The following is a 12,979-nucleotide window of genomic DNA, read 5'->3' on the forward strand; positions in this document are numbered from 1 at the left end:
CGCCAGACAGAAAATTTGAGAAATAAACGAGGAAACCGCAGTCAGCGCTACTGGTACTTAATGGGAAGACCGAAAGCAGTCATTTGAGGACGAACAGTTTATACAGCAGTGATCCTCAAACTCAAAATTCATTTTAGAGATTTCCACTGCCGTTAAACTCTGGATTTTTATTTATTTATTTTTCACCCTGAGAAGAATGGGAGGGTTATACAGAATGTGTTTTCTCAGCTCTGTGGGTGACCCACCCTCTCAAGCTGAGTAATTCAGTCATTTCAGAGCAGGGCTGCCCAACCCTGCTGCTGGAGATCTACCGTCCTGCAGGTTTTCATTTCAACCATAATTTTGCACACCAGGTTCTACTAATTAGCAGCTCAACAAGATCTATAGCTCCTTGTCACTCAAATCACGACCCTCAAGGTCCAAGAACTGCTGATTTTTACCTGGGAGTCAGGTGTGAAGACAATCTGGCCAATCAGTAGCACTAATTGTTCAGTTAATTATCAGGGGGAAAGAAAACCAGGGCCGGGTTTGGAAACGAGGGCCAGATTTAAGTATTAATGCTAGAGCTGTTGAATGAGGTGTGCTTTGTGAGGGCTAAAGTTAAAACCTGCAGGACAGTAGATCTCCCGGAGCAGGACTGTGTAGCGTCGTTCTGTTTCTTTAGCAGAACCTGAGAATAATGAATGCACTGGACACTAGAGGGCGCCAAACACTCACAGTCAGGCATTAAGCAGATTCTGAGAGTATTAAATACAGTGAACGCTAGAGGGCGACAAACACTCACAGTGAAGTACCGCTGTGCTCATTTTCCCTGACCTTCTGAGGTCAGAGCAGAGAGCAAGTGGCAGAAAATCAGAATAGAGATAGACGCTCCCTCATTTCCTTCCACATTCAGCCCATCTGACCCGGGGAGCCTGGAGGCCCTGCCATTTCAGGCAATGTTCTATTATTAAAGCTCTCAAATAACTGCTAAAGCAGCTTTTGTTTTTATACAAAACTACCCATTTGGATTGGGTGGTTCTATTTGAAACCAGGTTGTTGGGTGATCTCTGGATTCAGTGTAGTTTTCAGTCATTGTTGTCATAGATAATTACTTATTTAGTTCCGGTTGAACACGGCTTGTTTTGGTACATCTTTCGGCACCTTCTGTGCTGCCCAGCGCTGACGGGGTTAAAGTCGTTAACCTCTCCACTGACACGCACACATAGTCTGAGCCGGGCGTATGCGCCTGTGGGAATTAGCAACAGGCCCAAGAGCTCTGATTTAATCCAGATGGTCCCCCTTTACTTCTGGATTCTGGTCAAAGCACATATTTATAATTTATATTTGTGCAACACATGTATTGTGTTATAAATGTTACAGAACTTGAAGTGCTGTTATTCTTCAGATTTATATGGCAACACCACCCTCTTTTGGGAAAGTACAGCATGCACGCACACACACAAATATTATTATTATTATAATTATTATATAATGGAATATTCAATTAGAGACATTCAAATTTTTAAATTAATGAAAATCTTAGTGCATGGGATCCCTGGGGAAAGATACTAACCATAAACACTGAATTTATGACTGCAAAGCCAGGAAAAAATAATAAACAGAGGCATAGAAAACACAGAACACTAGAGGGTGCCAGGCACTCGTCCCTTCAGCATGTAGGTGACCTACTCATTTATTTACACCTTAAGTTGTACATGACCCAAGAAGCCTGGACATACTCCAGTTTGGGACATATTTGACAATTTAAAAAACATACAGTAACTTTCATAAAGAAGCAAAATGATTTGTACGTAACTGCCAACATAAGACTATATGTTACGACCCCATGGGTCTAGGGGTGCATGGGGTATGTAACTGGATGTTAAAATAGCCGGGCGATGTTAAGGCTGTATAGATGGTAACAACAATAAATCAAACACAGACAAAAGCAGCAACTCGGTGCATGGGTGTTTTACTGTGATAACAAAACAAAAAGGTGCAACAAGCTACTACCGGACATACAACATCCCAGACACACACTACCAGGGTCAACGGACGCTGGATGTTGCCAAAAGAACAGAAAAACAAGCTAGCTAAACCAGAGAGTAATTTAATCTAGTGTATCAAGTACACAAACAAAAGGCCTATCTACTCTAACTAGCAGACTGAAAACACAATTGGTTGGTAATCATCCCTAAGGACTAGTGGATCTATACACAACATAGCCTACGGGCATATGTACAGGAGCCCCCAGTCTTACCTGTCCCAAGCCTTGGAAGTGTACACAAAACAAGACAAGTTCAAATGAGTGATTAACATAGAGTCAAATACTACACAACACAGAGCAACAAGTCAGACATCCATTATTACAAACAGTCACGGTTTATATAGCAGAGGTGGCGAGTTCTGATTGGTTGTCCAGAATTGACACGGAGGGTGGGGATTGGTGAAGGTGGGACTTGGTGGATGGTGATTGACAGGTGAAGGCAGGGAAGTCCACACAAAAGAAACACATGGCACGTAACACTATACCACAGGACACATCAGGGAGTCCACAGGTACATTTACAGCACTTAATTACTATGGATATTACAAACAGTACCCACAGCACAAAATCTGCAGACACAACAAATGCTAGAAATACAAATGATACAAGAGAGGCACTTATGGAAACATCCAGAATTACATAACATGAGTTTAACAGACTTTCTCATCCAGAGTGACCCACAGGCACCCAATGCAAATGGCACACTGGTAAAATAGCTCACATAGTTTTAATAGGAAAGCACAGATTTAGAAAGATGACCACTGCACTGACAAAAAATGCTTGGCCTGCTGATGTATTCATGGACATATATAAATATGAACTTTAAAATACTGACAGCATATTAGTCTTTTTATGAGTCAGAGCCCGTGCTTCAGAGGATGTGGCTGCTGATTAGCCACCTCAGGGCGAAACAAGATATTCTGGGCCTGATTCGTTCAAATTCGAGGAAGTGTTTCACAGACAAACTTTTTTATTTTTCCACAAGAAGCATCAAACCAGTAAGCAGGGTTGTCGTCCCCCAGACTGGCGCAGTCTTCTCCGGACGGGTCCCCTGAGTCCATCCAGTTGTCCGGCTCTGTTTCCCACCAGTACCTGCAGGGGGGCAGAGAGACATGTGGTAACCTGCCCCAGCAGGGGCAACTGCAGCCCCACAGACCTAAGCCATCAACCATGACTCCTCCTTTCAGTCCTACTGCCCTTTGCTTATCTTGTCTTCTCTCTTGCTCTTACAGAGCTGCAGGGTAGCTGGTAATGGTTTTTGCAATTAGCAGTTAGCAATTAGCAACTACTTCACACATACATACCTACACACACACACACATACACACACACACAAGCGCACACACAAATGAAAATAAACTGAATAACAGCACATCGTGCACACCCTTTGGTTCTCCTGGGGCGAGAGTGTATCCCTCTGGTTTAGAATCTCCAGCATGCCCCACCTATTTATTTTACTTTACATTATTTTTATCCTGATACTGTATTTAACACTAAAAAGCAAACACCAGCAGACCCTGCAGCTCTCCAGGACCAGGGCTGTAGACCCCTGCATTAGGGGAATTATGCACAGGGGCCTTACTGGGTTCCGCTTCTGTCAAGAGGCGTACCGTCCACCCAAACCCACTGCCCCTCTGTGTCCTGGTCGCTCAGCCCAATCCAGTGCGTCTCACTAACCCTGGACGACACAAAATTCTGCTCAACGAAAAAGAGGAATGAAGAGATTAACTCAAAAAATATCTGAACAGTGCCAAGTGGGTCGACACAAATATCTCCAAAGCTTATTGATCACCAAGGCTTTCACACAGAATTCTGACGCAATGCGATATCAACTCGTTCTGCCTTCATGCAACGCTTGCCTTGAAAACAAAGCAGGACTATATAACATTTTTGTTTCGTGCATTTTGATTATTTTTAAAATTAAAAAATCTACCTTTACCAGAGAAGCTTAAACAAAAGTCTCAAGATATTGTCTTCCTGCCCTGTTCCAACTGTATCACGCACAAGACACAATTAAATATACATGATTCTGCCACTGTCACATGACACGTGACATTCCTGATCCTGATTGGCCGGGTCCTTTTCCATCACCTGTTCCTGTTGGTTGTTTATGACGACCAGATGTGCCCCCCACGAGGCGCAGTACTCCTGACTTTGAGACCAGTGCATCTTCTCAGTGGAGAAGTAGTAACACTTTCCCTGGTGTATTCTCCATCCAGTGAGGCATGCACATCCGTCCATAGCTGTGTGTGATATAGAGACAAGGGGCCAGAGATCAATACGGTACAGTGGCGTCTGCTAACATTACATTACTGGCATTTAGCAGACGCTCTAATCCAGAGCGACTTAGATTGTAATCAGTTATGCAGCTAGATATATACGGGAGCAATGCAGGTTAAGTACCTTGCTCAAGGGTACAACTGCAGGGTCCTACTAGGGAATCAAACCTGCGACCTTTAGGTTACAAGACCAACTCCTTAGCCATTATACTACACTGTCACACTTTAGGCATAACATTCTGCATACTCTCTACATTAAATAAAGATAACCTCTGCTTGCTACGATACACAAATGCGGTGTCCGAGTTTACAGCGATGTTCGTCTGTTTCCTGTGTCAGGGCATTTCCTCTAAGCTTCTCAGTTCTCAAAAGGGCGCAGTGCCTTTCTGAATAGTTGAAAAAAATTTTAACCTTTTTTTCCCCCGCATTTCACACAAAAAAGGTGCTAGCTGAGGCCCATTATCCGGAGGCTAGCCCTGGGACCCTGCTGAGAACAGTTAAAAGAAAGTTCTGGAACTCAGAAAAGAAGCTTAATGAACATACTCACTTAAACAGGGCCTCACTGTCAAATTAATACTGAAACCAAAATGGAAGGTTTACTTCGAAATGCAAAAATACCAGAAATCAGGCCTGGTAGTGGAATCTGCTGACATACAAACTGTAAATTGAATGGAGATTACGTAACCTCTTCTTGCTGCGATGACAAATGGTTTAGATGCTGATGTACATCTGTTTCTGTCTAATCAAAACCAAAATAGCTTTAGTTTGTGTTTGTTTTCTTCAAAAAAAACGAAAATATCTCAGGTGCGATTATGTCATTAAGACTGGTGAAAATGGGTTTAAATAAACCAAAAAGAATGAAATATTTAAAAGGAAACATAGTTTAAGTCATTTAATATGAAAACTGTATCTCTTCAAAAATATTGAAATAAAAAGGCTATGGTGTAACCTCCACAAATTTAATAAAGTAATTAACAAAAATAAAATAAAACAAAAAACTAAGCGTAGGACTCTCCCCTATGTTACCACAAATGTTACCACAAACACATGAAGCAAATTCCAAGAGTTGGGTGTCAACCTTCCGATGACACTCAACTCTTTCTCTCCTTCCTCCCCTCTGACATGTCTCCGCTCGCATCTCTGCTTGCCTGAGGGACATCCAGAGCTGGATGGATAACCACCATCTTAAGCTGAACCCAGGTAAGACAGAGATGATCTTCATCCCTGCTCCATCCTCTAACCTCCTTGACTTTTCCATTTCCCTAGGGGACACCGTGGTGTCATCATCACCCACCGCTAAAAACCTTGGAGTGGTGATGGACAACAGACTGTCCCTCTCCCAGAACATTACGGTGGTGAGTCGAACGTGCAGGTTCTTCCTGTACAACATCCGGAGAATCCGCCCCTTCCTCACCACCTACGCAACCCAGCTCCTGGGTTCAAGCGATGGTCTTGTCCCGCTTGGACTACTGCAACTCGCTGCTGGCTGGTCTGCCAGCATCCGCAATCAGACCCCTGCAGCTCATCTAGAATGCAGCAGCGCGTCTGGTCTACAACCCCCCCAGACATTCCCATGTCACCCCCCTGCTCACTGACCTCCACTGGCTGCCTGTTATGGCTCGCATCAAATTTAAGACCTTGGTGCTTTCATACCAGGCAGCTAAGGGGTCAGCACCAGGATACATCCAGAGGATCATCAGACCCTACACACCAGCCAGACCTCTCCGTTCTACCACCTCTGGACGCTTGGCACCTCCCCCTCTTCGTGTCTGTACTTCCCGCTCCCGTCTGCTGTCTGTCCTGGCCCCTCGCTGGTGGAATGACCCCCCCGTAGCAGTCAGAACAGCAGAGAATCTGACTACCTTCAAACGCAGACTAAAGACTCATCTCTTCAGATTGCACCTCCTCCCACCCCTCCCTAGCCTATAGTTTAGCTCAATGTACCTAGTTAGGCTAATAAAATCACGTTAGTTTTTATTTGGCAGGATTGTTTTTGTCTGATTCTGATTAGGCAAATGTGATTTCAGTGCTAGTTTGTACTTGGCAGGATTGTTTGTTTGCTGAACAGGTTACTCTACAGGGTTGGAGTCCTGATCTATGTGGTCACTTCTGGCACTGCGATCTTTACTTCACTCTAGTGTGTTTCTTTTGCACCTCTGCACCTTGAACTAATGCACTTGTTGTACGTCGCTCTGGATAAGAGCATCTGCTAAATGCCTGTAATGTAATGTAATGTAATGTAATGTCTATAAGCCGTCCCACTAAAAAGTGCAAAAGAAACAAAAATCCAAATGCATAAGGGTATACGATTAGGGTGTATTGTCACCTTCAAATGAATGGGGCCTTGACTAACAGGGGGCCTCAAAAAATATGTGAGTACAGGATTTTCTGGCCCAATGTGAGATCTTTTCATGGAGCCAAAATCCCTGGTTGCACCCCTGTTCCCCAGTAAAAACTTCCCCCTGCCCACAAGTAGTCTCCACTTCGTCAAGAGGAAACACAGACCAGAATGTCTACTGGCGCACCATGGTCACCACCATTACAACCTTTTCCCAGCAATTCTCCCAATTAAGTACTAACAAGGCTGTTGGCTATGATGACCATTTGTGAGTACATACTTCTGAGCAACGTAAAATCATTTGCTACATTTCTAATGCTACTTTAATAAAATTAATACTCATAATTTGTATAGTTTTTTTGTCATACACGCTCAATTCACATGATGGAACAAAAAAATTACCCCTTTAGATGCTGATTTCTGACAAAAACTCACCATTGTAATGGGAAATAGTTTTCAACAGATCTGTATGCTTGACTTGCAGTTCCTCCAGATTTTTCTTTATGTCTGATGCAGGAGAGAACAGAGAATCTGTGTGCCCTCACACTCATATTCGCAAAGAACAGTAAATGTTTTTTACTGTCTTATCAAAAGAACAAGTTTGCAAAGTCGGTGAACAAATGTTTGAAGCTTGCGGCAAAATGCAGCTCTATCCAAGAGGTCAAAAGGCCAGGACTTGGGCATGGTCCATAGGGTGGCCGAGCTACATACAAGCGCCCCCATGTGGCAGGGAGGTCCACCCCATTCATGGAAGCTTCTAACCTGTGATCTCTCCTCTACCTGTTATCCTTTTTGGTATATACCTATCTGAATAAATCCATATATATATGTACTGTAGCACGGGTATCGTCAAAATTTGCATGGGTGCAAATGAACCTGAAAGTAGTTTATCAAGAAGTCTGAGTTTGCCATTCTGCCCACGCAAAGACATGTACGGGCATTTAGGCCACTGTCTGTTGGAGGCAGTGCATGGGTTGTTTAAAATGAGTCACCGCAAATGCTCCAGTGCCGCACTCGATAAAGTGCACATGTGATGCTATTTCAGCCAATACAACACCTTAATGACAACTTTGTGGTTGGCATCTTTGTTTTGTGCGAGTTTGAAGGTGCAAAAACCCCAGGCACTGGTCTACAGAGGTGTGTAAAAAAGGCGATGAAGTCAGATGAGTCATCCTTCAGCATGCCTTCGATAAGTGGGTGAGTGCACGTGTGGCACTGAATGATTGACTCCTACACTGAGGGGGTCTGGTGGCTCTGTTATGCTGTGGGAGGCATGATTTGGATCCACTTGTCCCCTTAGAGAGAAGGACCACTGCAAATTAATGCAAAGCTATTCTGATTTGATCACATTTATCCTATCATTTCTATCCTGACGGGAGTGGTATCTTTCAGGACGACAATGCCCTCATACACTGGGCACGAGGGGTCACTGAATGGTTTGATGAGTATTAAGATGATCTAAATCACATGCTATGGCCTTCGCAGTCACCAGATCTCAACCCAGATGAACACCTGTGGGAAATTTTTGGGCCAACCTCTAAGACAACGCTCTCTACTACCGCCACCAAAACACCAAATTAAGAAATATCTTGACGAAGAATGTTGTTCCACCCCCCCAGCAGACTTCCAGAGACTTGTAGTATCTATGCCAGGGTGCATTGAAGCTTCTCTGGCAGCTTGTGTTTTCCAAACACCTTACTAAGACACTTTGTGTTTTTATTTTATAAATAAAAAATAAAAAGTTAATAAAATGTAGCATCAGTTCTCTTACCTCGATAAGCAGAGAGTGTTTCTGACGCATTTCTGTGTCTCACTTGCAGTTCCTCCAACTTTCTTTCGGTTCCTGAGTCATATAAAGAGGAATATTATTCACCATAACTCAGATTTTTCATAAGTCTGTATTTTTGTAGATCTATTGCAAATATTTAGACATATATATCAATCCATCCATCCATTATCTATACCTGCTTATCCTGAGCAGGGTCGCAGGGGGTGCTGGAGCCTATCCCAGCATGCATTGGGTGAGAGGCAGGACTACACCCTGGACAGGCTGCCAATCTTTTGAGCAATTTAGAGTCTCCAATTAGCTCACCTGCATGTCTTTGGACTGTGGGAGGACACCAGAGTACCCGGAGGAAACCCTAAGCTCCAGCACCCCCAGCAACGCTGCTTAGGATAAGCGGGTATAGATAATGGATTGATGGATTGATATATATATATAGGAGGCATAGCGGTTCAGTGGGTAGCACTGGTCGTATAAACACTGGTCTTCTATGTCGTCTGGAAGGCAATGGATAGGACATTCTGCACCACTAAAGTAAAATGAACAATGTGCTTTTCTATTAGATTTTCCCAAGTGACCCGTGAGCCTTTCTCTCTCCAAGATCTACCCCTCAAATAGTACGTTAAGGACTTATAAATGTACAGTATTCTTGTTAAATTAAGTTTGGCCGTTTAAAAGTTAGGCGTATGTGTGCTTCTTCACATGTATACATTCAGCCACAAGTCTGCGGTTTCAGACTGACCTGCTAGCCTCTGCTCCACAGAAGACAGAGAGATGGAGAGTTCCCTGTTCTCCTCCTCCAGGGCGTCCGATCGGTTGCTTTTCTGAACGTCTGTGGCAAGACGGCAGATTTAAGAAATGGTGGGAATTTGAATTAGAAGATTTATATTTACCGTTGTTTGGCTCCAAAACTTAATGTTGTCGTGAAATGAAACTTAAATCTGTAATGAGAATTATTATTATTATTATTATTATTATTACTGTTATTATTGTTGTTGTTGTTGTTGTTGTTGTTGCTGTTAAGTATTATAGTAGTGGTTCAGAGGAGGGTTACTCTGGTAAGAAGGTGACTAGAGGGAAGCTGGTGACACTCACACAGGATCCCCAGGGCAGTGAGACCACCCAGCAGAGCGAGGCAGAGTACAGCTAGCAGGGCCAGGCTGCACCTGCAGGGGGCGCCACTGTTCTCTGCAGCTGAAAGAGGAGAGGAGCCTGTGTGTTCTGTACACAACAAAGAGGAGGCATGCATTACAGCCACTAAACATGAGTTTTATATCAATGTTACACCAGGTCAATCAATCAATCAATCAATCAATCAATCTATCTATCTATCTATCTATCTATCTATCTATCTATCTATCTATCTATCTATCTCTATGTCTCTGTCTGTTTAGTCTTGGGATAAATCATTCTCTGATACAATTTTGCACATTGGTAGGCAGAACCATGAACAGGGGAGTTTATCAGAGTATGCAAAGTGGTAGCTGGAAGATGGTGTGCATTTGGAAAGTGGAAAAAGGTGTTTTTATGGCAAGCCATTTAAGGTTTTATTCAATTTGTTTTTTATATCAAGAATTACATTTTAATTAGTTATAATAGGTATTTTTGAAATCAAGTATTACATTTTAACTAATTAAAATTGAAATTCTTGATAAAAGGAATTGAATTTTAACTAGTTAAAATCATCCGTCCTTCCGTCCGTCCGTCCGTCCATCTATACCTGCTTATCCTGGGCAGGGTTACAGGGGGTGCTGGAGCCTATCCCAGTGTGCATTGAGCGAGAGGCAGGAATACACCCTGGACAGGACGTTAATCTATCGCAGGACACACACACCATTCACTCACCATTCACCCACGTACTCATATCTATGGGCAATTTAGAGCCCCATTTAGTCTGCCTGCATGTCTTTGGACCGTGTGAGCCGGGGAGGAAACCCCAGTGCCCAGAGGAAACCCATGCGGACACGGGGAGAACTCGACACAGACAGGCCCAGACCGGGACTTCTTGCTGTGAGGCAACAGTGCTACCCAGTGCATCACCGTACCATCCTAGTTAAAATTAGTATTCTTGATATCAAGAATTCAATTTCAACTAGTTAAAATTAGAATTCTTGATATCAGCAACTGAATTTTAACTAGCTAAAATGGGAAATTTAAATTTTTAACTAGTTAATATTCAATTATTGAATTCCTGTTTCAACTAATTAAAATTCAATTGTTGATATCAAAAATAACAATTTAACTAGTTAAAAATCAATTCTCAATATCAAGAGTAGAAAGGAAAGACGTGAATGCAACTCTGAGAGCATGAAACCTATTTGCATGTTCAGCTCGGCATTTCAAAGTTATAATTATGGGCCAAAGGTATAATCATAAAGCAACTCCACAATTATTTGCACAGTGTTCCACTCTCAAGAGGATTTTGTAGAATATTTTTTCAGTGTTTTTCTTATTTTGCTTCTTGGTCCTTTAAGAATGTTACTCTGCCTACACTGACACGTGTCAATGAAGCTCAGTAACATTAGAACTATTTGAAATTCAATTTTTGATATCAATAATACTTATTTTAACAAGTTAAAACTGAATTGTCGACATCAGGAATTCAAATGATTTCTTGTTAAAATTGAATTCTTGATATCAAGCATTTTTAATTGTAACTAGTTAAAATTGAATTCTTGATATCAAGCATTTGAATTAGAATGAGTTAAAACTGAATTTTTGATATCAAAACCAAGTTGAATAAAAGCTTAAACGATATTGCAATATGTTATACAATGCTTGCCTTGTAGATTTGACAGTACCCTCTTCACTAACTCTAGACACAGCCATGAGTCACAAAGGCACACTCATGATCTGGTTAATTGCCCGTCCAGACCATGCCGCAACAAAGTGAGAAAACGCTTAAGATCACCATGCGTCTGCTACTTTTCCAGCCTCGCCTGTTTCCACGGGTCAAAAAGTCTTGAAGGTCATACATCTGTCACAAAAAATAACAGGTCTACCTGCCCCAAACATTCTCCCCGTAATCCTGAAGCAGTATCGGGGAAAAACCAAACCGTAGCTTTTGACCTGGACCACCCGTTAAATTACTGTTTTGGCAAACTGTCCTCTGGGCCAAAGTACAGGTGACTGTGTGGTGAAACAAAATAGGTTTCAGCTGAAGTTTCAGCCAAATTTGTCAAAAGATTTTAAACAGTTAATGGAACAAAGTTTCTAACCCAATGTTGGTCAGTATGCTGTATGTTGTAAATTAAATGACAAAATTATCGTTTCTGAGCACCTGTTGAAGTTTATTGTATCAGTGTTGGACAAGTCACCATGCAAGAGGTGTGAAAGGCTTATCTTCTCCGAGGGCAAAATAGTATATTTTTTATAATATCAATTTTTATTATTTTGTATAATAAATCAGACTATATTGATCCTGTTATTTTTACATCTACAGAAGACATAAAGCACTCAAAGTCTGTTATTAATATAGACTTAAGATATAAAACAATGAACACAGAATAACATCACAATCGTGCTGTTTGCATTTAATAGTAACAGCATCACTGGAACCTGTAGTGCTTGTTATTTACTCGAAAATTTCTACTAAAGCTTGTTATATGGTTTCTGTTGGATCAAACTTTTTGTGTGCTAAAATTCATAAATTGCACAAAATATAACCTATAGCATATTTGAGCCCAGAGGATATGTCATGAAATCATTACTGAAAATGTTTATTTTCAATGTGGTCCTCCATGGAAACGAATAAACTATTTTTTGAAAATGAAGAACAGCATCTGTCTCTCTGTAAACGTTATAAATAAAGTGAACTAAGTGAGTTCTGATGCGTTTACTGAATATACTAACCGACAGGGAAGTTCTGTTTCTCTCCTGACTCCTGTTCAGCAGCATTGGCATAGATATCCTGATCTCCTGTGGAAGAAAGAGAGATTTTGAACCCTTCGATTTGTAAGATCACAAATACGTGATTAGAACGTTCTTAACTGAACATTCTAATGCTTAACAATTGCCAATGGTGATGGAAAGCAGTGGAGTTCTAGGACACAGACTAAAAATGTCAAATATACGTTCCACAAAGCCGACTGCAGTTTTGATTTTCAGAGCAGCACAGTAGAATTACTAAAACACATCTGAGAACAACAATCCATCTACTCATACTGTAGCCCTTCACAGTAAAGCACACACATTTCCTGCATTCGGCACCTGCGTGATAGAAGGAAGGCCAAACAGGGCAACACATGGAAAGTGAATAACTGTGAAAGTGCGCTGGCAGTTTGACAGCGAGCCTGAAGAAGGGCCTCTTTCTCGGCCCATTAAATATAATGCACTGTTACTTGACGATATATAAAGGAAAGCTGATAAGAAAGTGATTTGCGATAAGATGTGAAGAAGTTAGTATTCATTTTAGAGGGGTTCCCCTGGGTTATAAAATAAATACTATGTTCACAGTCCTGAACTCCGGTAGGATACGCAGTAGACTATTTTGAGACATAAAATGACTGTGACAATTGAACTAATTTACAAAAAGAGCAACACACGGACAG

At 41.8% G+C, this 12,979-nt stretch overlaps 1 protein-coding gene across 1 annotated transcript; it reads right to left on the reverse strand.

The window, feature by feature from the left end:
* Window positions 1-1,685: 1,685 nt before the first annotated feature.
* On the reverse strand, window positions 1,686-12,347 carry LOC135247312 (C-type lectin domain family 10 member A-like; the record flags this gene model as incomplete). The annotated part of the gene is made up of 8 exons (XM_064320613.1): window positions 1,686-3,121; window positions 3,612-3,724; window positions 4,121-4,272; window positions 7,082-7,153; window positions 8,418-8,489; window positions 9,172-9,261; window positions 9,525-9,650; window positions 12,282-12,347. Coding segments are annotated over 8 exons (848 nt in total), but the record flags the coding sequence as incomplete, so codon positions are not given.
* Between the last annotated feature and the right edge of the window lie 632 nt (window positions 12,348-12,979).

Source organism: Anguilla rostrata, unplaced genomic scaffold, assembly GCF_018555375.3.
Source record: "Anguilla rostrata isolate EN2019 unplaced genomic scaffold, ASM1855537v3 scaf1217, whole genome shotgun sequence".
Lineage (NCBI taxonomy): Eukaryota > Metazoa > Chordata > Actinopteri > Anguilliformes > Anguillidae > Anguilla > Anguilla rostrata.